The sequence below is a fragment of the Balaenoptera physalus genome (genome assembly GCF_965194825.1).
Source record: "Balaenoptera physalus genome assembly, chromosome: 1".
Lineage (NCBI taxonomy): Eukaryota > Metazoa > Chordata > Mammalia > Artiodactyla > Balaenopteridae > Balaenoptera > Balaenoptera physalus.
The window spans coordinates 21,768,932-21,793,783 of record NC_138882.1 but is presented as its reverse complement, the minus strand read 5'-3'; the positions used below and the strand labels follow the sequence as shown (position 1 = coordinate 21,793,783).

The 24,852-nt window shown below is 37.2% G+C and overlaps 1 protein-coding gene and 1 long non-coding RNA gene across 6 annotated transcripts in view; both read left to right on the top strand.

Moving 5' to 3' along the window:
• Positions 1 to 18,969, top strand: part of TAF1A (TATA-box binding protein associated factor, RNA polymerase I subunit A) — a 34,352-nt gene extending 15,383 nt beyond the window's left edge. For 3 of the 5 annotated variants that reach the window (XM_082427312.1, XM_082427313.1, XM_082427314.1), the window contains exons 5-11: positions 119 to 317; positions 5,383 to 5,513; positions 6,256 to 6,414; positions 13,026 to 13,092; positions 14,204 to 14,327; positions 15,846 to 16,000; positions 18,488 to 18,969. In XM_082427312.1, the coding sequence (XP_082283438.1) occupies positions 119 to 317; positions 5,383 to 5,513; positions 6,256 to 6,414; positions 13,026 to 13,092; positions 14,204 to 14,327; positions 15,846 to 16,000; positions 18,488 to 18,600 (948 nt within the window). In that variant the 3' untranslated portion in view covers positions 18,601 to 18,969. Of the gene's footprint in view, positions 1 to 118; positions 318 to 5,382; positions 5,514 to 6,255; positions 6,415 to 13,025; positions 13,093 to 14,203; positions 14,328 to 15,845; positions 16,001 to 16,588; positions 16,717 to 18,487 lie in introns of all 5 variants that reach the window. The other 2 variants (XR_014254194.1, XM_082427315.1) reach the window with 2 other exon arrangements.
• LOC309644729 overlaps positions 1 to 24,852 on the top strand; it is a 332,108-nt gene that overhangs the window by 33,432 nt on the left and 273,824 nt on the right. The window lies entirely within an intron of this gene.

Here is a 24,852-nt window from a genome sequence, read left to right as displayed (position 1 = left end):
CTCCATCATTTGTGTCCTACCAAGGTCTTAGCCCGAATGTATCATATATTTACTGAGCTTTTTGACTGAGGGTTATCTAATGACCTATATGACGGTGGGCTTTTTCTTACTGTTGCAGATCTCCTTACAACATGCATTATACCTTCTGCATCATGGTATGCTTGAGGATGCGAACAGAAATCTCAGCCAGGCAGAGACATGGCGATATGGTGAAAAGTCGTCTTCTCAGGAAGTGTTAATCAACCTTATTCAGGCCTATAAAGGGCTTTTGCAGTATTATATTTGGTCCAAAAAGAAGATGGAATTGTCTCAGCTTGGTGAGTGAATATGAGTGATAAGTAGTAAGACTGACTCAGAGGGACAGAAGGGGTCTGGAGGAGTAATCTAATTCCCCTACTTCCAAGCCTGGCTTTATACAGATAGTACAGAGAACAGACATTTCTGTGGATGTAAAATTCTTGATCATCCTTTATAAAATTTCTGATATTTAAAAAAACTTTTCAGACATCAGTTAGGTGATTTATAGATTAAGTTCATGACCATTTTAGATTCACTGCTTTCTTAAACATGATTTCCAAGATAGGTTACAAATTTTCTTCAGCAGGCATTATTGCATATAAGAAGCATTATTTCCTCTGTGTTTACAGTGGAGTTTAGTTTGTTTCATTATGTTGTTTCTTAGGAAAATACGTTTAAAGAGTAGGGCAAGATAATGTTGTTTCATTTCTGTATAAAGTTCAGAACAGACAGTTTTCTTGATTTACTGACCACCCCAAAAATTGACTATGTGTTCTTCTCAAACTGACTTTCCGTGGTGATGTCATCCTCTCCTGTCCCTAAATTTCTGTTCTTTGGAGCAGTGTGATTCTCTGTACTTTTTTTCCCTTGTATAGTTTTTCTCCATAACTCCTCTAGGATTGACCCCTTCCTTTCTATTTTCACATCCTCCACCCAAATCTCAGTTCTGACATTTATCACATCATTTGTGTTAAGCAGTGTTTCCTTACTGTCCTTATGTGATAGTATTTCCTTGGTCTCTGGGCATGTGGGTTCACTAATCTCAAAATTCCCTTCCTGTTTCCCATCTTTGATCTCCCCCAAGACACTTCTGAAATGCTGTCTTCATCACGATAATATTGTGAGGCCTTTGTGCATTCTCCTCCTCTAGAATGCCATCTGCCCTTCAAGACTCATTAGATCCTGCCTTCTTTTACCTTAAGTCTAACGTATCAGCTGCATGTTCAGCCTATATCATTTGGCTCTTCACCTCTTGCTTTTTAATCATTCTAAGTTTTTTCATGTGTGTTTTGTGTTGTATCTCCCTGTCTAGATTCATCAGTCTTTTGAGGTCATATATCTGTCCTCTATTTCTTTTGCTAACCGTGCCATAATGCCTGCCGTAAAGGCTTGCTGATACTGATTTAGGTAAGTTTTAAAGTCAGTATTTACTTTTCTTCTTACACTTTAAGTAGAACTCAAGCAAATATATGATGATTAAAGCAGTTGGAATGTGGCATTTACACCATCACTGCCGTGGATAGACAATTCAGTACCTTCTGCAGCTGACACTCTTCTGTAGCAACAAGAGATAAAGATGGGATAATATGTGGCGCTCTTTAGATGGTCTTTAACCTCATGTGTCTGTTTAATGAGAAAAAAAGTTAGGACTAGTTTTGTATCGCCAACTCATAAGAATGGAACATGTGAATGTCTGCTCAGAGCTGGTTTGGGATTTTTCCTGGCTCCTGTGGCCTGTGCTCGTTGGCTTTGATGCACTTGGTGGCTGGGAATCCCCTTCCATGGTAAATCCATACCTAACTTGTACTTACTCAGGGATCTATCTGCCTTTCTTTCTTAACCATTTTTTTTTTGATATCATTTCATACCTACTTTCCTGTTACCACTTCACTTCCAGGTTCATATTGATATTTATTCAATTGATCCACTGGGAAGAGAATGCCAATCCCTGTTTGGGGGTGGGGGCTACTTTTTTGGCCAAAAAGTGGCACTGGTACCAAAAAGTGTTTTGTGCTTCTATCAGCTGTTGCTTTCGAAAGACTGATTCTCCTTTTAAACCTTTAAGATTGTGAAATATATCCCGAAACAGTGTGTAAAACAAATGTCTGGTAGAATGGATAATTATAAAGCAGACATCCGTGTAACTGCACCCGGATTAGGGAGCACAACATGGCTGACGCCCTAAAAGTTCCCCGCGTGCGCCCAGTCGCACTTCCTCCCAGTGTCTCAAGAAGACCGTCCTGACTTTAAGGGTGATTACTCCCTGTTTTCTTTAAATACTTTTACCACTCAAGTATGTACCTGTAATTTAGTTCTGCCTATATCTCAGTGCCATATTTGGATTCACACTGTATATATTCTTTTGGGGCCTTGCATATTTTGTTCAGCATTTAATATGTGTTCATATAGTTGAATTAGCTCTAGTTTGTTCATTTTTATTGTTGTAAAACCATACATTGTATGATATTCATGCAATTTATTTATTCCTTCTATATATTGATGGCCATTTAGGTTGTTAATAGTTTGGGGCTATTATAATTAATGCTGCTTTGAAATTCTTGGGCACGTGTAGTGATACACATATGTGTGTGTATTTCTAGGAGTAGAATTGTTGTCACAGAGTATGTATGTCTTCAGCTTTACTGTATAACAGGCTGAACTCTTTCCAAAGTGGTTAACAATTTATATTCCACTAGTAGTCTGATTTGGGCTTTCTTTTGTCTGTCTTCTCCTCATTGTTTGTTATTGTCAGAGTTTTCATGTCACCCAGTTTATTGGGTGTGGTAATCTCATGTTTTTTTTAAGAACAACAGCTTTATTGAGAATTGAGATCTGATTCTTAATATGGTTCACCCACTTAAAGTATAAATTCAGTGGTTTGTGGAATATTCATAGTTGTGCATCCGTTACCACAATCAATTTTAGAACACTTTTATCACCCCAAAAAGCAACGCTGTAGCCATTAGCAGTAACTCTCGACTCTCCTCAGTTCCTCCTGTCCTAGGCAACCACTAAACTACTTTTTGTCTCTAGAGATCTGTCTATTCTGGACAGTTCATACAAATGGAGTCCTAAAATACGTAGGACTGACTTCTTTGTTACTGACTTCTTTCACTTAGCCTAATGTTTTTAAAGGGTCACACACATTGTAGCATGTAATGGCACTTCATTCCTTTTTATTTATTTTATTTATTAATATTCCATTGTATGGATATACCACGTTTATGTATCCATTATCGGGTGATGGACATTTGGGTTGTTTTCCACTTTTTGGCTATTTTGAATAATGTTGCTGTGAACTTTTGAGGGACCTCTGGACTGTTTTCCAAAGCAGCTGTGCCATTTTCCATTCCTACCAGCAGTGTATGAGGAGGGTACTAATTTCTCCACGTCCTTCCCAACACTTGCCATTATCTGTCTTTGATATAGCTATCCTACTGGGTGTGAAGTAGTATCTTGTGGTTTTGATGTGCATTTCCCTAGAGGCTAATAATGTTGAGCATCTTTTCATGTGCTTGTGGGCCATTTGTATATCTTCTTTGGAGAAATTTGCATTCAGATCCTTTTCTCCTATTTTAATTAAATTACTTATTATTTTATTATTGAGTTATAAGAGTTCTTTATATATTCTAGGTACAAGTCCCTTTTCAGATAGGTGTAGGATTTGGAAATGTTTTTTTTTCTATTCTGTGGGTTATCTTTTTTACTTTCTTAATGGTGTTTTTTGAGTCACAAAAGGTTTTAATTTTGATGAAGTGTAGTTTGTTTTTTCTTTTGTTGCTTGTGCTTTTGTTGTCGCATCCAAGAAACCTTTGCCTACTCCAAGGTCACAAAGATTTAGACTTACGTTTTCTTCTGAGAGTTATATAGTTTTACAGTTGTTTTTCTAAAATTCATTTTGAGTTAATTTTTTTATATCACATGAGGTAGGTAGGGGTTCAACTTTATCTTGCATGTGGGTATTCAGTTGTTCCAACATATTTATTGAAAAGGCTATTATTTTCCCACTGAATTGTCTTGGTACCCTTATCAAAAATCAGTTGCCCATACATGAAGTTTTATTTATGGACTCTAAATTCTCTTTCATTGATCTATGTATATCCATATTTATGTCCATATCACAGTCTTAATTACTGTAGCTTTATAGTAACTTTTGAGGTCACAGTGTGAATCCTCCAAATTTGTTCTTTTTAAAGATTGTTTTGGCTATTCCTGGTCCCTTGCATTTCCATATGGATTATAGGATCAGCTTGTCAATTTATGCAAACAAGCCAGCTGGGATTTTGATAAGAATTGCATTAAAGCTATAGATTAATTTAATAAATCTTCCAACCCATGAACACAGGATGTCTTTCCATTTATTTAGGTCTTCTTTAATTTCCTTGAACAATACTACTTTTCAGACTATAATTTTATGTCTCTTTTGTAAAATTCATACCTAAGTAGTTTATCGTTTTTGATGCTATTGTAAATGGCATTATTTTCCTAATTTCATTTTTGGATTGTTCACTGCAAGTATATAGATATACAATTGATTATTGTGTGTTGATTTTATATTATGCAACTTTCAACTCATTTATTAGTTATAATAAGTTTTTAGTGTATTCTTAGGATTTTCTGTGTACAAGATCATGTCATCTGCAAGTAGAGATAGTTTTACTTCTTCCTTTCCAATCTGGACGTTGTTTGTATTGTTTTCTTGTTAAATTGCCCTGCCTAGAACCTCCATTATAATGTTGAATAGAAGTTGCAAGAGAGGACATTCTCTCTTGCCTGCAGTCATTCACCATCAATTCTGATATTAGTTGTGGGTTTTTCATAAGATGCCCTTTATCAGATTGAAGAACTTCCTTCTTTTCCTAGATGTTCAGTGTTTTTATCATGAAAGGTTATTGAATTTTGTCAAATGCTTTTTCTGCAACAATTGAGATGGTTATGAGGTTTTTGTCATTTTTCTATTGATTTGAAATATTGTATTAATTGATTTCAGATGTTAAACAACCTTGCATTCCCGGAATAGATCCCACTTTATGTGTTGCTAGATTCAGTTTGCTAGTATTTTGTTGAGAATTTTTGTGTCTATACTTATAAGAGATACTGGTCTGTAATTTTCTTGTGTCATCTTTGTCTGGTTTTGGTATCAGGATGATTCTGATCTTATAGATCAGTTGGGAAGTGTTTTCTCTCTGTCCTTTTTTTAGGGGGAGAGTTTGTGATGAATTAGTACTATACTTGAAGTGCTTGTTAGAATTCACCAGTGAAGCCATCAGGGTCTGAGCTTTTCTTGTGGGTAGTTTATTGATTACTGATTCTGCGGAAGTTCTCAGTACTGAATACTTCAAAAAATCTTTTGTCTTTGGACAGATGAGGATGATTATGCTTACAACACAGCATCCCAGAATATGCTCAACCACAGCTGGAAGACATCTATAAACCTTTGTGCATTGATTCAAATTCCTGGAGTTTGGGACCCTTTTGTGAAGAGTTATGTAGAGGTAAGTAAACTTTTCATAAGTTTTTATTAGTTTCATTTTGTTATAAGCTTAATCTTTATTGCTCAGAAAGCAACTAATGGAGAAAATTGTTTAAAAATAAAAAGAATATGATGCTTTTTTTTGGTCTGAATAATTTTTGTTTATTTTACCAATATACTGTAAACGTTACTGTGTTTATTTTCACCACTGGATAATGTGTCATGGCCAAATACAGTAGTCCCTCAGTATCCATGGATGCTGAAGTCCCTTGCTTTTTGAAAGTTTCATTAGTGCTAAAGTGATAATTATGTTGTCCGAAGATAATCTCTGCAACCGTATGCTAGTGAATCTGGAAATTCCTGTGTCAGGATGGGAAGGAATGAAAGGAAAGGAATTGTAATTCCTTATGCACTCCTTTTGTGGCTAAAGTTATGTAGGGCACTGAGGTTAGTTGCATCGTTTGAAGACTTTATTTCTCATAGGAACACTTCTTATGTTGAAGTTGCTGCATTTTTCAGTAACAAAATATGATAGGGGAAAAATGGGAAACCATGTAGGCCTTTTTTATGACCTTCTGTGTTCTATGGAGGTTGTAACATATGCTGGTGGAAGCAAAAACTGGCATCACTATTGTTCCCTATAAAATGCTGTTTTTCAGTTGTATGAATTTTTTTGTGCTCATCAATAAAGTTAAGTTGTACATGATATTTCATATAGCTATCTTACAGAATTTAGCTAAGATATCATGACTTATTTTATATAGATGCTGGAATTCTATGGGGATCAAGATGGAGCCCGAGAGGTGCTTACCAATTACGCCTATGATGAAAAGTTCCCATCAAATCCAAATGCTCATATCTACTTATACAACTTTTTAAAGAGAGAGAAGGCACCAAGAGAGAAACTGATAAGTGTACTTAAGGTAGAGAATTTTTTTGTTGGTGTTTGAACAGGGTTGGGGATCTACTTTAAGACATTCTTAGGTCACTGCTTTCCAACTTTCATGTTATAGCATCCAGAGAAAACGATGGTGTATGTATGGTACACTGAGGTAAAGACAGGAGGCTTCAGGCTCCCAGCAGACCCCCCCATCACTACCATTCCCCCATCTTCTGCCCAAGTGAGATGGAGGGGAGAGGATCAGTATTTCAGAAACTGTTTGTCACCCTGGTTGGAAAGTTCTGCATTGCTTTTTTTTTTTTAGGATATCATCTTTATTGAAATTTAACTTACATACAATAAAACAGATATTTTAAATGTACACTGGGATGCATTTTAACAAATATATGCATCCACGTAACACTGTAATAATCAAGATATTGAATATTTCCATCACCCTACAAAGTCCCTCATTTCCCTTTACAACCAAGCTGCTCATGTACTCTTGGCCCCAGGCAGTCACTGATCTGCTTTCTGTCACTATAGATTAGTTTTATCTCTTCTAGAATTTCATATAAATGAAATCTGACAGTATGTACTCTTTTTTTTTTCTTTAGGTCTGGATTTTCTTGCTTAGTAGAATGTTTTTGAGATTTATCCATATTATTGTATCAATAATTTATTCCTTATTACTGCTGAGTATTATTCCATTTTTATACATTCACTTCTTGATGGACATTTGGGTTATTTTCACTCTTTGGCTATTATGAATACCACTGTGAACATTCATGTACAAGTTTTTGTGTGCACATATATTTTCATTTTTCTTTGGTAGTTACCTAAGAGTGGAATTGCTGGAAGGTATATGTTTAACTTAAGAAACTGCCCAACTGTTTTCTGAGGTGACTACACCATTGACATTCCCACCATCAAAGTATGAAAGTTCAGTTTCTCTTATTTGTCTTCTTATTGATTTGGAAGTTTTTTTTGTTTTGTTTTGTTTTTGTTCTTTGCTTTTTTTTAAATTGTGAGAATGGGTACCATTTTTTTTTTAAATTAATTATTTATTTATGGCTGTGTTGGGTCTTCGTTTCTGTGCGAGGGCTTTCTCTAGTTGCGGCAAGCGGGGGTCACTCTTCATCGCAGTGTGCGGGCCTCTCACTGTTGCGGCCTCTCTTGTTGCGGAGCACAGGCTCCAGACGCGCAGGCCCAGCAATTGTGGTTCACGGGCCTAGTCACTCCGTGGCATGTGGGATCTTCCCAGACCAGGGCTCGAACCCATGTCCCCTGCATTGGCAGGCAGATTCTCAACCACTGCGCCACCAGGGAAGCCCTGGAAGTTTTTTTATATAATCTGAGTACAAGTCCTTTGTTAGGTATATGGATGGTAAATATGTTCTCCCAGTCTGTGGCTTGCCTTTTTGTTTTCTTTACAGTATCTTTCAAAGAGCAGAAATTTCTAATTTTGATTAAGTACAATTTACTCATTTTTCTTTTACAGTTAGTATTTTTTGTCTGAGAAATCTTTGCCTACTCCAAGATAATGAAGATTCTTTTCTGTGTTTTTTTTTCGAGAAGTGTTACAGTTTTATGTTTAGGTCTGTGACAGATTTTGAGCTAATTTTTTTGTGTAGTGTGAGGTAAGGGTCATTGAAAAGACTATCCTTTCCCTGTTGAATTACATTGGTAACTTGGTTGAAAATCAATTGACCATGCATATAGACTCTATTGTGTTCTAGTAATGTGTATTTCCATCCGTATACCAATACCGCACATCATGACTACTGTAGCTTTACAGCGAGTCTTGGAATCATGTCATGGAAGTCATACAAATTTGTCCTTTTTCAAAATTGCTTTTAGCTTCTCTAGGTCCTTTGACTTTTCATGTACATTTTAAAATCAGCTTGTCAGTTGCTACAAAAATATCTTGTTGGGATTTTGAATCTGTAGATCAATTTTGAGAGAATAGGCATCTTACAAATACTGAGATTTCCAAACTGTGAACATGGTATGTCTCTCCATTAATTTAGGTATTTTATTTCTCTCTGAAATGTTTTGTAGTTTTTAGTGTATATATTTTGTTAAATTTACCCCTAAGTGTTTCAAGTTTGGGATTGTCACTGTATATGGTATTCCTTAAAATTTTTTTTTATTGTGGTAAAATATATGTAATATGAAATTTACCATTTTCAAGTGCACATTTTTTTTTTTTTTTGGCCGCGCTATGTGGCATCTGGGATCTTAGTTCCCTGACCAGGGATCGAACCTGCGCCCCCTGCATTGGAAGCTCGAAGTCTGAACCACTGAACCGCCAGGGAAGTCCCTCAAGTGCACATTTTAACGGCATTGCCATTAAGTACATTCACAATTTTGTGCAACCATCACCACTGTCTACTTCCTGAACTTTTTCATCATCACAAACAGAAACTCTGTATCCATTAAGCAGTACGGCCCCCCCAACCCCTAGTAACCTCTATTCTACTTTTTTTTTTTTAATATATTGAAGTATAATTGATTTACAATATTTTGTTAGTTTCAGGCATACAGCAACCTCTATTCTACTCTGTCTCTTTATAAATTTGCTCGTTCTAGGAACCTCATCTAAGTGGAATCATATGGTATTTGTCCTTTTATGTCTTATTTCATAATGTTTTCAAGATCCATCCATGTTATAACGTGTATCAGAATTTCCTTCCTTTTTAAGCTTGAATAATATTTCATTATGTATATATAATGGAATATTATATATACATTATAGAAATATAGTCCACATTTTATTTATCCATCGATCTCTTGGTGGACATCTGGGTTGTTTTCAGTTCTGGGCTCTTGTGGGTGACACTCCACTGCGAGCATCGGTGTGCAGTACGCGTCTGAGTCCCTGCTTGCAGTTATTGTACGTGTATACCTAGGAGTGCAGTTGCTGGATCATATGATACTTCTTTGTTTAACCTTTTGAGGAACCATCAGGCTGTCTCCATAGCAGCTGTACCATTTTACATTCCCACCAGCAGTGCATGAGGGTTTAAATTTCTCCACATCCTCACCAACACTTTGTTACTTTCCTTTTTTAAGAAATTGATAATAGGTCTCCTGAGGTGTATGAAGCAGCAGTATCTCATTTTTATTTTGATTTGCGTTTTCCTGATGATAGTGATGTTGAGCATCTTTTCATGTGCTTAGTGGTTATTTGTGTACCTTCTTTGGAGAAATGTCTGTTTACATCCTTTTTTTGAATTAGGTGTTTCAGTTTTTTGTTATTGAATTTAGGAGTTCTTTATGTGTTTCATGGTCAGTTTCTAATCATATTTTAGAGGAATAAGAAAAAGAAAGGTCCTTTTCAGCCTATACAAATGACTGAGAAAAATCCTTTTCTACCAATCTTCCTTTTAAAAAGCCAATGAGCTCTAATCTGTACTTGTATAGTCATCAAAATTGACATTATCAAACCTTCAGATGTGGAAACTGTACATTTTATAAAGTTTTCAGCAGGCTTTGTTTTACTGCATAATACTTAAAAAAATGTTTTTAAAGAAAATCTGGTTTATTCTTGATTCAAGGCACTTTACATTTTCTTAACAGCTTTTTTGAGATAGAATTTATATAACATAAAATTCACTGTTTTAAATGCACAATCCAATTTTTTTTAGTATATGTACAGTGTTGTGCAACCATTATCATAATCTATTATAGAACATTTAATGACCCTCCAAAGAAACACCATACCCATTAGCCCACACCCACCCTCTCCACCCAAACCCTAGGTAACCACTAATCTACTTTCTGTCTCTATAGATTTGTCTATTCTGGACATTTCATATAAATGGAGTCATACAATATGTGGCCTTTTGTGACTGGTTTCTTTCCCTTAGCATATTTTTAAGTTCATCCATTTTGTAGCATGTGTCAATACTTCATTCCTTTTTATGTCTCAATATTATTCCACTGTATGAATATACAACATTTGTTTATCCATTAACCAATTGATAGACATTTGGGTTGTTTTTACTTTTCAGCTATTATGAATAATACTTCTGTGAACTTTTGTGTAAAACTTTTTGTGGGACATACGTTTTCAATTGTCTTGAATTGAAAGGGTATGCATACCTTGGAGTTGAATCACCAGAATATGCTAACTTTGTTTTACTTTTTGAGGAATTGCCAAGCTGTTTTGCTAAGGAGCTGCACAGTTTTACGTTCTCACCAGCAATGCATGAGGGTTCTAATTACTCCACATCCTCGCTCATATTTGTTACTGTATTATTATTATTATTATTATGGCCATCCTAGTAGATGGAAAGTAGTATCTCATTGTGGTTTTGATTTGCATTTCCCTAATGACTAGTGATGTTGACCAACTTTTCATGTGCTTATGCGCTATTCGTTTATGTTCTTTGGAGAAATATTCCTTTGCCCATTTTTTAATTGGGTTGCTTATCTTTTTGTTGTTGAGATGTAAGAGTTCTTTATATATATTCTGAATACTAGACCCTTATCAGATATATGATCTGCAACTATTTTCTGTTTTCTTCCTTTCTGTGGGTTATCTTTATCTTTCTTGATAATGGTTTATTTTTTTTTTTGGCTGAGTGGTGCGGCTTGCGGGATCTTAGTTCCCCCACGAGGGATTGAACCGGGGCCCTCGGCAGTGAAAGTGCCGAGTCCTAACCACTGGACCACCAGGGAGTTCCCTTGATGGTGTTCTTTGAAGCACAAAAATGATTCATAAAGTCCAATTTAGTGTTCTTACTTTGGTTGCTTGTGCTTTAGTTGTGTCATATCTATGAAACTATTGCCTAATCTAAGGTAACACATATTTACACCTAGGTTTTCTTCAGAGTTTTATAATTTTAGTTTTTACCTTTAGGTCTTTGATCTATTTTGAGTTAATTTTTGTATGTGGTGTGATGTAGTGGTCTAGCTTCATTCTTTTGCCATGTGGATATCCAGTTGTCCCAGCACTGTTTGTTGAAAGGAATTTTCATACTCCCATTGAATTGTCTTGGCACCACTGTCAAAAATTAATTGATCATGGATATATATGGTTTATTTCTGGACACTGAATTCTGTTCCATTGATTTATATGTCTATCTTTATATCAGTACCACAGTCTTACTTGCAAACTGCATAATATACTTTTAAAGTTGCTATTTTAATTTTACTCTCCAAGATTTCTCTTTACCCATTTGTGCAAGAAAATACTAAGGACAGTTAACAACAAAAGCAAGATGCTGAACTTCACTCAGGTTGTCAATCATTAATGGTGTTTTGAAAAGACTTTAAAAAATGGAACAGAAAATAACTGTATTCAGCACTTATCTTCAAGACAAGATAGGTTTAGAGAAATTCTGGTTTTCCTTTTGAAAAATACAGTATTTGAAATTAACTCAATAACTGGGTTTAAATAGATTGAACATAGCAGAAGAGAGAATTAATGAACTGTGTAGAAAATCAGGCTAAAGAAGGAAGAGCAAAAAGGATAAAAAGTGTGGAAAAGAGTGTACAAAGGACTCGGTGAAAGGTCTGAACTACTTGTAATTGGAGCCCAGGGAAAGGAGAGAGAGAACGGGGTTCAGAAGCAAACAAACAGGCAAAGACAATATTGAATGAGTCAATGGCTAAGAATTTTACAAAACTGATGAAAGACTTCCAGAGTTCTGATAGTGTTCTGTCTTTTGATCTGGGTGCTGATTATGTGAATATGTATAACTTGTGAAAGTTTATTGAATGGCACACTCATGATTTGTGTACCTTTCTAGTACATACATTATATTTCAATAAAATATTTTTTAAAAATCTAAGTGAATTGAACCATGTACAGAATTCCCTAAATCAAAAAAAAAAATGTGATTTTGTAAAAACTGAGTTTTAATAATACTCTCTGATATTGGTATATTGAGCATGTTGATTGATCTCTAATTTAAAAACTATTAAGAGAAATTAACAAATTTACTTTTCATTTTGTGGGAAATTATTTCAGTGTAAGGTTAAATTACCTCAGCAGCAGACAGAATAAATTCATCTCTAATATTAAATGTGTTTAAGTGAGAAATATACTTTCAATCCTATTTTTTGCATATTCATAAAAATTGTCCATCCTATTTTTAGAAAGAAAAACCTTTAACTTCTCCCTATTGTGTAAAAAGATTGTAAAAATATTGACTTGAATACTCTTAATGTACTGTGTTCCTGAATACAATCTCCCAAAATAACTAGCCTTGCCTTTTTTGGGTTTTGTTTTGTATATTCTATGACCTTCTGTGATCAATAAATATTAAATCTCTTTCCTATGTGATACTGATTCTCTTTTTCTTTATTTTTTTCCTCAGTCCTGGCTACTGAAAAGAAATTAAGTTTTTAAGTGTGGTAAACAGTATAAGTATAGAGAAAATAAAAAGTCTCCATCTATCCACATCCCCCCACCCTCCCAACCAACTATCTTGTTATTAGGAGGGATTTTTTTTTTTTTAAATAGCTTTACCTAGAACATCTTTCTATACCAAAATTGAACTGGATAAAAGCAAAGTATCTTTTAAATCCTTGATTCCTTTACTGAGGGCATATTAGATAGTAAGAACTTTATTTGAAAGTAAGCTGAAATTAGAGAAACGCCTTTCGAATGTGTAAAAATTACAAGATTATCCTTTCTTCCAGATTTTGTATCAGATTGTACCATCTCATAAACTGATGTTAGAATTCCATAGATTACTGAGAAAGTCAGGTAAGTAGTTTGTTTTAAATCTCTTTGTGCAGACAAGCTGTAGACTGGGGCTCAGCAGACTGTGGCTATGGGCCAGATCCACCTCTTGCCTGTTTTTTTTTTTTTTAAATCTTTCTTTCTTTCTTCCTTCCTTCCTTTCCTTCTTTTCTTTCTTTCTTTCTGCATTGGGTCTTCGTTGCTGCACCCGGGCCTTCTCTAGTTGTGGCGAGCGGGGGCTACTCTTTGTTGCGGTGCGCGGGCTTCTCATTGCGGTGGCTTCTCTTGTTGCGGAGCACGGGCTCTAGGCGCGCGGGCTTCAGTAGTTGTGGTGCGCAGGCTCTAGAGCTCAGGCTCAGTAGTTGTGGTGCACGGGTTTAGTTGCTCCGCAGCATGTGGGATCTTCCTGGACCAGGGCTCGAACCCATGTCCCCTGCATTGGCAGGCAGATTCTTAATCACTGCACCACCAGGGAAGTCCCCTCTTGCCTGTTTCTATAAATCAAGTTCTGTTGGAGCACAGCCATGTCCATTTACTTATATGCATAAATATAAAAGCAGTCTATGGCTGCTTTTGCCCTATGACAGCAGTGTTGAGTAGTTATGACAGCCTGTAAGGCTTGCAAAACTTACATAGCGTCTGGCCCTTTACAGAAAAAGTGTGCTGACCTCTGCTATAGGATTTAGGCAGTGGTTGCAAAAGAAAAACGGCTTCAATTTATATGATTCAGCTCATTTTAATCTTTACTGAGATTCAGCTCAGTATAGAAAAGAACATAATTCTTCATAGGAAATCCGCTTGTTAAGTCCAGTAGGTACTGGGACTACCTCGGTTCTTCTCCTAATAGAAGAGAACATATATAAAATGCCCAAATAGGGCCGGTACCTTAAGTAATGTTCTCAGTAGTATAAACCCATATAGAGGTCAGACTCACCACCCTGCCTTCATTAATGTGGACTAAATTATCGAATTCTTCAGATTCATCACAGGAGAGTATGATCATAATGAATTGTTTTAAACTGTTAATCAAACTAGAAGGCTTATGATTCAGTGATACTTTATCAGTGGAATATAATCTTTTAGCTTTGCGCTCTTCAGTGCTTTCTGTAAACTCTAGCTGTTGTGACCATTGCAGAAAACGAAGAACACCATAAACTGGGGTTGGAGGTATTATTTGGAGTCTTAGATTTTGCTGGATGCACTAGAAATATAACTGCTTGGAAATATTTGGCAAAATATCTCAGACAGACTTTAATGGGGTAAGTAAGAAACATACAGTGTTTATTACTGGATCAGCATAAATAATGTTTTATAATTTTTTAGCTAATAAAGTTCTTTGTTTATGTTTTTGGATTTCTTGAACTGTGTCTTCAGCTGTTTTCTTCTGAGTATGTCAGAAGAACAGGAAATAGGAAGTCACAAGTAAAACATACAAAAATTCTATCCAGATTTTTTGTGCTATCAAAATGGGTAATAGCCCTTACCACTACTCTGCTAAGAGCTAAGTTTGTGCTTTCTAATTGGAAATAGGGACCAGAAGGGGTCACCTCCACTCTTCACTAGATTCTTTGTAAAGCTATTTGTGATTTGTGTCATCAACTTGTAAGATCACATGGGAAGCAGCTTTTCTCCCAACTGTTCTCAGTCATTTTCAGTGGGTTTTTTAGGACCTCATAAAATCGTCTCGGTTATTCATTCAGCAAATATTTATTAAGTCCCTTGTGAGCTGGGTATCTAAAGCTATCCCTCTGATCAAAATAATCATCAGTGCCACATTTTGAGTAAAAGAAAAGGAGTGGCCCTTGTCATTTTTACCTTGTGTGTGAGAGAATAAAGGATATCACAAAAATTAAATTTCATTGATTTATTATATCCATTTTAGTTGCTTAGGAAATTCATTATCAGTGGGAACTTGCTTCAGGCTTCAGACCTGACTTGACCTTAGACCAGTCTTGATGAGGAAGTATTTTTGGTGTGATATGTTGATGTACTCGCTGTAAACCACTTTCCAAATCTAAAGCACTGTACAAACCCTTACTAACCCCAAGGTTCTTGAAGGCAGAGAAATGTGCTGCTCACTTTTTAAACCTCTAGAAGTTTTGCCACAGGGGCAAATAGGTACTAAATAAGTCTTTGCTCTATTAAATTATTGATGAATACTTAGCATTGCCTGGGTTCAACTGTCAAACCTATGTGTTCCTGTGTTTGTATAATAATGCCATCTCAATTTGGATAGTAATTCTTTGTAGCATATAATTTTAAAGTAAGGTTTTAAAGTAACTTTTAAGAAATAAATAACAATAGCTAACATTTGTTGAAAATTTACTTTGTACCATATAAAGCATGCAAAGAGCTTTATATGACACTTGCTATACTATAGACCAGTTTAATCTTAATAACAATGCTACGAGATGGGCACCATTAATATCCTCAAGGAAATTGAGGCTCAGAGAGATTAAGCAACTTGCCGAAGATCACATAGATAGTAGATGGAAGATCTGGGATTTGAATCTGAGATTTTGACCTTAGAGTCTGTGCTGTTAACTGCTGTGCTGTACTGAACTGGCTCTTTGATTAAATGGAAAATGGGACGTGGAGATCAAAGAGAATGAAAAAGGATTTGCTTTCATGCGTGTGCTATGCCATGACCATACTCAGAAGCTAGTTTGGAAACATCTTCCTTGTCATCTTTCCACAGACCCTACTTAAGTTCAGATTCTGACACTATAGGTCTGTCTTCATCAGTGACCTTCCCTTTTAACATTTTTCTTTTCCAGGAGTCATCTTGCCTGGGTTCAAGAAGAGTGGAACTCCAGGAAAAACTGGTGGCCAAGCTTTCACTTCAGCTACTTTCGGGCAAAAAATGATTGGAAGGAAGATAAAGCTTTGGCTTGTGAGAAAGCTTTGGTAGCTGGGTTATTGTTAGGAAAAGGTACATGTTTTGTTTTCTTTTTATCTAGCTATAGCTTTCAGGTGATTTTGAAATTACAAAGCGTGACCATTCATTCATATTAGAGTTTACCTAAACAGTATCTAAGGGTATTAGATGCTGGAAAAATAACTGCTGAGTGGAAAAATGAATACTGAATTCGGGCCAGGTGATCTGCTTGTAGTGAATTTCCATGGATTAGAAACAGTGATTTCATATTGTTCATCGTCACTGGTTTTTATGCTCTAACTTTAGTATCTTTAGGGGCCATTAAGATAAAGGATGCACCGTTTTCACAGCAAATGACCATTTGGCTGTGCTGTAGAGAAAGTTTACTGAGTTTGTCTACTATATTAGACATAAAAAAATATTCTTTATTGACCTCATTTTTTTATGACAGCTTTGTTATTTATATTTATTTACCTGTTGCTGTAAGGATGAGACATTTTCTTCCCTTCAGAAAAGAAAAAAAAAAAATACCTCCTATTAACTTACTTAAAAGTCCTCTTAAAAGAAAGGGAAATTGGTCTTTTCTTTGGGGAATATCTTGGCTGTTAAAACGCTCACCTGCTTTGTACCACTGAAATATAGAAAGGTAGCCAGTGCTGAAATGAGACTGCCACAAAACGTGTCCAGAGATGAAGAAAGTGACCTCACAGTGGCCATGAGTAAGCAGTGTGTGGCCAGGGAGTTTAAAGTATCCTAAAGAGATTCTTCAGGTCGGTTTAGATACAATTTGTATTGATTTGGAATTAGTATTCTCAGTTAATGTTTCAGGTGGTTACTAAGATTAGTAAAATACTGATTTTATGGGAGGAAAGGGATTAGTAAACATGAAAGTAGTTTTAAAAATTTCTCTCTGATGTACTCATGACAAGAAACAAATGTGATTTGGATTGTGACTTTCTACTTCATGAGTATAGAGGTTTCTGGTACAGATATCAAAAGGTACCTGTGTTTGAGTGGGATCTGAAGACCTGGGTTAACTTTCCAATTCTGTCCCTTACTTGCCAGGTCACTTAGGTCAAGCAGTTAACCTTTGGGAGCCTTCTGTTTGAGATGGGCAGTGTAACACCTGCCCCGTTTGCTTACAGGATTGCTGTAAGCATCACACAAACACCACATCAAAGTGCTTTATACATTCTGAGGTATCCTGCGAATATCAGGCATAAAATGTCTGAGAATGGGCTCACCTTTTCTTCTTTCCGGGTGTTAGTATGGGGGTTGAGTCAGTCTATTGGGAGTTGTGCTGGGTTTTGTTCTTGATCTGGTTACCCTCATCACATCCTGGGATTCGAATTTTAGTCGTGGCCTCCCTTTGCTTTGTGCTTGGAGTAGGGTGCCGTGGCTGCCCTTCCTCCCATGCTCTGCTCAGGGTGAACCAGGCCCGTTTCTCCTTGGAGGGGCCTTTCCTCCCAACACTTCAGGCTGCTTGGCTGCCCTGTGACTTGAGCTCGGTGGGCTTGAAGTTAGGAATGGTAGTTTATTTGGCTTTTTCTCTGTGTTAGATTGGTAGCAGAGTTTTTTCCAGTTTTCTGTATTCTAGACAGAAGCAGAAATCTGTGTACAAAGTATTTTGTTTTTGCTGAAGTGGTAGATGTGTTTAGCAACACAAATTATTATATTAACACCACACACACCACTGCTTCCCAGCTAATAAAATATTAGCAGTTCTCACCTACTATTTTCAGGGATAATAAAATTGTTACTCTAGGTACAATATATATTCTAGCAATTTCCCAGAGAATATGAATAAATGCAAGCTGAGACTGTAATAAAATTAATTTTCCTATTTTTTTATGGTCTCATTTATTAAATAGAGAAAATCTCTTATAATATCCAGCTTACATTTTTCTTACAGGAATTTGATTCATGTCTCTGAAATACTTAACTAGTGATCCTCTTAGCTTTGTAAGACTATGAAAAGCAGGTAGAACTTGTGATGAGCACCTTTGGCATATCTGCATGATCACCATCCAGCTGCCTGCTAGATGGCGGGAATGGCTAGATTAAATTTTTGATCTCTTCTAACCTATGATTTGTTTATTCTAATTCTTCACATCAGGGTTTTCTACAGAGAACTTCCTTATTGTCATAGATGTGTCTTTGGCTCTCTTACCAACTTATCATTGAGAAGGAAGCTCTGGTAGTTTGCTTCTGGAGAAGGCTCGTTTAATATATGAATATATATATAATATGCATATCACCTTAACTAAGGTTTAGGAGGGAAGGTACAAAACAAGCTAAAGTATATGCTTTAATTATGATGGATCAGAAATATTTTTGTATGTAGGAAGCAGTACATTTCATTGGTGACAGCTCTGAGAATGGGCTTAGACATATTGGTGTAGGTAATACAAATCCGTCTACTTTTATAATCATCAGTATGCCAGAATTGAAGCAAAATTTTTAAAATGTAGAAATATACTTGAAGAATTTGATGATAAGTATTAAAACTTTCTGTTTATTTTGCCTTGTTTTGTTTCTTAGATTGTAGATATTTTCGGAATATTTCAAAACAAGATCATCAAGTCTTAAAGAAGAAAATTAAGCAGATGAAGAAATCAGTGAAAAAATACAGCATTGTAAATCCAGGACTCTGATACTGAATTTTAGTTACTTCAGATTAGTAGCTACAGAGTAGTAACTCAGTTGATAGCTTTAAATGTATTTATTTATTTGGTATTTTAAGAAGGTAGCTTATTTGGCTATGAAAAGGTTATTTTTATATTTTTTTGTATTTTCTTTTACTATCCGTTATAGCTAGAGAAACAGTCTCATTGCCTTTGCTCTTTGTAAATATATTTTTTCTTTTTTTTGTACTGTTAAATGTAACATTTATTAAGGAATAATCTTCAAATAAAAATATATTTGTTTAATCAGAGCATATAGCTCTACAGCAGTTATTGCTGTTTGCAGATAATTTGCCTCTGATAATTGTGTAATAAAATATAACTTGTGGGACTGTTAAATGAACGTGTGTATTCTTTTACATGCTCAATGATCCATGTTAGGTTTACCACCATGAAGAATATATTGGTGATGAGTTCTGTTGAGGAAACAGAGAAGGATTTAGAAAAGAACTCCTCTTTCTCTTTTTGGTAGTAAGACATGGCGGTGTGGGGTTAAGTGACCTCTGGTAGAGAGCTACCTTTGACTCTGGAGGACTCATTTGGGTCAGAGAGGGTAGAGGGGCCTGGTTGCTTTTAGCTGGCACTGGCCTAACTTTAAAGGATTCCAGCTTTGTTGGTTTGCATGTTTGCCTGGCACAGCAATCTAAGACATGCTCTAGAACTACTGTGTCCCTCTCCTTTCTCTTGGAAACCAGAATGCAGTGCAGCAGTAGGTAGCTGGACAGTGGAGAAATAGTGTCCCAGGGTCATACAGGAAGCCCACTGGGAAAGCTTCACTCAGAAGCCAAGAACAACTTTCCTGGAATATCAGCTGAGCTTTATAATATGTTGTAACTGGTGGAGTAAGTGCTTCTTGAAAACTGTCTTGGCTCATATACATTTACTGTTCAGATAACTAGTATTTGAGTTCCATGAAGGCTCCCTAACTTCAGAGCAAGTCCGATATTAAGATGGCAAACCACACGTTTTCCCCATTGGCTTATATTCCTACCAATTTCAAACCATCTTTCAGAAAATTAGGGGACAAATTATGCTTTGTCAATAATTTAATTCGATATTTTATACTTCGTAAATAAACGACTATCAACAAATAACTACCCAACTTTATAATATTTGTGTGAAACAAGTAGGTGCCCCACAGAACCAAAGTAAACCAAGTGAAAACTACCAATGAATAGGGCCGGCTTCACCACTGGGAGTCCATGCTTGGGTGGTAAAGGAGTTCCGTATAAGATCAACACTATAAGGGTGAAAGTCCCAGAGGATGTGGAAAAAATCTCAAAGCCTAAGCCAAGATCGTCAGGGCATCTACTCCCTGAAACCTATAGTCAAAAACTCTAAAATAGGATTTATGAATTCTCATGATCCCTAGCAGGATGGAGGTGAGAATGAAGGATAAATGAGTAGATATGGTTATCAAATGTTCGTATCTAATAGCACAATAAGAGCAATGTGAAATTTTTTTCAACTGTGAAATTTTTTTAAGCCCACTAAGATTAAAGCTAGTTTCATGAGTCATAATGGCTAAAATTTATCAAGCACGTTGGGCTTTACATTTCGTCATCTCATCACTGCAGTCCTATGAATTATCCCTATCTTAACAAGAAAGAAAGTGGTGTCCTCAGAGATTAAGTAACTTGCCCAGGGTCACAGCTGGTAGGTGCTGGCTCTAGGACTATAATCCGATCAGTGTGGTTCCAAAGGTCACACTCCGTCTGTGCTATGTGTACCGCCTTCCAGTTTAGTCATGTTTATAACCTGCAGCGCCCTGAGCTAGGGAGCAGGAAAAAGAATAGAAGGGATCCATCACCCATCCTTTCTCCTGGGCATGGAAGGTTCCCTCTCTGTGTCCTCACTGATCCCTCCCCATACAGCCTCTTGTGAAATCACCACATTGTTTAATAGTCTTTGTACATCTGTCTTTCTCAGTTGTATATTACCTAGCCTTAGTAATCTCCATATCACCAACACCTCACAGAATTTCTGGCTTATTAAATATTGAGTAGAACTGAATGAAAATTTATGAAAGTTATGGACTGAGCACGCCTGTCCCATAGGCAGTAATAATCTTGGTGAATTTCTGCCAAGGGTAGGGCCTCAGGAGACTGTTAGGTTTGAATCCTGGGTTTATCATAAGCTTTCATTGTTTCTTTACCTACAGAATGGAGACAAGTAAAATTGATTGCTGTACTTTCTTTTTTATTTTTATTTATTTATTTATTTTGGTTGTGCTGGGTCTTAGTTGAGGCACGCGGGATCTTTAGTTGCCATATGCGGGCTTCTTAGTTGCGGCATGTGGACTCAGTTGCGGCATGCATGTGGGATCTAGTTCCCCGACCAGGGATCGAACCTGGGCCGCCTGCACTGGGAGCGCAGAGTCTTACCCACTGGACCACCAGGGAAGTCCGTGTACTTTCTTTTAAAAAAATGTTTTTATGCATCATGATGGAATGAGAAAAATCTGGGATGTAATTCAGAACACCTAAATTTTCTTGCCATCTTTTGCAGTCACCTAAAGCGTGACCCTAAATGTTTCATGGAACCTCTCAGACTTAAGCCACTTGTCTATACATTGGTAATGGCATATCTACCCTGCTTAGCTAATAGAATTATTGTGAAGATCACATGAGATGAAGTGAGAAAATACTTCATAAACTATAGTACATAATACAAATGAGAAGAATTGTTAATACTTTCCCTGAGCTCAAACATGCCTGCTCATTTTCAGACTGTGAGAGAACGCAGATAGATGCCAGAGAAATCAGTAAACTATATGAGAGGCTACTGAGCTGGAACATTTCTTTTTCTATTTTTTCTATTTTATTCCATGACCTGATTCTAGGATAAACACCAGACTCTTAACCTCTCAACATCGTTTTTAAAAGGAACTTGCTGGGCTTCCCTGGTGGCACAGTGGTTAAGAATCCGCCTACCAATGCAGGAGACACAGGTTCGAGCCCTGGCCCGGGAAGATCCCACATGCCGTGGAGCAATTAAGCCCATGTGCCACAACTACTGAGCCTGCACTCTAGAGCCCACGAGCCACAACTACTGAGCCCGCGTGCCACAACTACTGAAGCCCGTGTGCCTAGAGCCCGTGCTCCACAACAAGAGAAGCCACTGCAATGAGAAACCCGCGCACTGCAAGGAAGAGTAGACCCCACTCGCCGCAACTAGAGAAAGCCCACGCGCAGCAACGAAGACCCAACACAGCCAAAAATAAATAAATAAATAAATAAATTTTTAAAAATAAATTTAAAAAAAGGCACTTGCCATAGGAAACAACGTGTGTGTATGTATAACTGCTATGGGATGAATTGTGTGTCCCCAAAAAGATGTATTGAAATCCTAACCCCCAGAACCTCAGAATGTGACTTTATTTGGAGATTGGATCTTTATAGAGGTAATCAAGTTAAAATAAGACCATTAAAGTGAGTGCTAATCTGACTGATGTCTTTATAAAAAGGGGAAATTTGGACACAGACATGCACACAGGGAGAAAGTTGTGTGAACACAACGACAGATATTGGGGTGATGTATCTACAAGCTAAGGAATGCAAAACATTGCTGGTAAACCCTGAAAAGCTAGGGGAGGGACGTGGGCCAGATTCTCCCTCCTGGACCTCAGAAGGAACCCACCCTGCCGACACCTTGATCTCAGACTTCCAGGCTCCAGAGCTGTGAGACAGTAAATGTCTGTTATTGAAGCCTTGCAGTTTGTGGTACTTTGTTACGGCAGCCCTAGCAAACTAATACAATAATTTTTAAAGAAAATATCATGCCTGCTTCAAAAGTGAGAGCTAAAGTGATTTCAGATACTCAGTCTTGGCCCAGCTGGTGGTTCCAGGTTTATCTCCTAAGCTCACCTCACAGTCAAAATTTGTCGTCCTTTCTTCCCCATCTGTGCCTTATCTCAAAACCCTGCTCAACCTTCATTAAGATTTTTTTCTTTGTCCCCTCCAGCCTGATGTCATCTCTCCCTCCTTGGAATCCACTGGCAGTTTGTTCCTCCTTATTATCTTAATATAATCTGCCTTGTATTATTTGGAAACTTATTTTAACTTTTCTTCTCAGAGCATAAGCTTCTTGAAAAAGTTTGTTTCATGCATCAGTTTTCTGTTCAACATTCCTCTTCCAGCATAAGCTTTGCACATGATCATACAAACCTACTGAACTGACATTGAGACATCTATTATAAAATTAATTACTGCATAATTATTATATAACCACATGTATTATGGTATTATATCTCAAATATTATGCAGTCCCATCTGAAATATTACATATTTTAATAATGAGAAATTCATGCTGTCATTACATCTGATGGGACCTGCAAGCCAATCTCTCCCTGCTAATTTTGTAATCACTCTGCCCAAAGCAATAAGATCTGATTTACATGTCCTGGGTAGGTAGGAAGATTTGTGTTTTCATATGTCCAAGTTTATTTTTTTAATGCCGAGTTCTAATTCTGTAAACAGAATCATTTAGAATTATTTTCCAAAATGGAGGCATTCCTTTGGACTCAGTTTTTTTTTTTTCATGGCAAAGGAAAAGTGAGACAAACGTTAGTACAATCAAAAAGTACTCTCAGGTCCTGCACGGAACAAGAGAATGCACTCATTCTTACACGTCACAGGGTAAACGGTCACCTCCCATTTCTGAGAAGGCCTCGGGGCTGTAGATTCACTGGCGGAAGTGGGTCCAAGTGTAGCTCCTCCCGCCCAAGGCTTCCAGAGCGATGACGTTATCTGACCTTCGAGCAAACAACCCCGTGGAATCAGCACAGCCACCAATGAATTACTGATGCTGTATTATGTTTTAAAAGGCAACATTCAACGAGGTATGCTGTTGAACAGTACCCCCAGGAGAGCAGGGCTGTTTGGGGATCATTCTAAGCACTCCCTCCCCTTGACTTTTCTCTTAGTTACAAAAACGTTGCTTGTATTTGAAAAGCTACTTTGGGCTTTCATAATCCAGAGCATCATGAGCACAGCCTTGGCTAGATTGAGGCTCAGTGTCCCTTCTTGGTGACGCTCTGGCAAAGGCTATTGGTGGTGGTGACGGGGAGCCAGTGAGAAGAATCTTTGACTTTGTCTGCATTTCAAAGGGCAGTTTTTGCCAGTAGGGGCATTTCAGGCTGGAGGGAAACCGTGGAAAATACCCAAAGGAAAGTGAGCTCAGGTACCAAATGTTCCCTGTGAGCCTGAGCCCCTGTTCGTGCCTCTGTTTGGGTTTGGGTTTGGGGCCGTGTGAGTTTGGGGTGCCGTGTCCTTTATCACTCATTCAAGAAATATTTATCAAAGGCCCGTTATGTGCCAGGGACATGTATAAAGCAAAAGTTGTATTAGTATTCTTCAGTACTAATGTTGAAACATATGCTAAGTGAGGAGGGATGCCCCCAAAGCAAGTATAGATTTGGCAAAAATAAAGAACCCAGATGTTCTGTGCTTCCTGTTGAAACTGTCCCTAAAAGTCCTTGCCGATGCCGTGTTTTCACCAGGCCACCCTCCCTCCTTTTCCTTCACCATCTCCTCTTTTTTTTTTCCTTTTCTTTCAGTTTTATTGTGTTACAGCACTGTATAAGTTTAAGGTGTACAGCATAATGATTTGACTTCCATACATTATGAAATGATTATCACAGTAAGTCTGGTGATGGTCTATCATCTCACATAGATACAAAATTAAAGAAATAGAAAAAAAGCTTTTTCCTTGTGATGAGAACTCAGGATTCACTCTCTTAACTTTCGTATGAAACATACAGCAGTGTGAACGATATTTATCATGTTGTACATTACATCCCTAGTACTTACTTAGCTTATAACATAGCATAACATAAGGAGGAAGTTTGTACCTTTTGACGGCCTTCATCCAATTCCTCACCCCCTGCCCCTGCCAGTAACCACAAATCTGATTTCTTTTTCTATAAGTTTGTTTCTGAAGTGTAATTGACCCACAACACTACGTTAGTTCCTTTTACACAATGTAGGGATTCGCTATTTCCATACATTTCAGAACGATCACCACGATAGTTATATTCACCGTTTCCTCTTAACTCGTGAGATGTCCCCTCAGAATACCCACCCTTCCGGATGGCAGGAACTGCACCATCCACTGCCTCCCCCATCCCCCCTCTGTCTTCCCAGACCCACACCCATGTTCCCGTGTTGCTGCTGGCACGGCATCGCCTTCCAGTCTGCTGTCTGGGACCGTGTAACGTGTGGC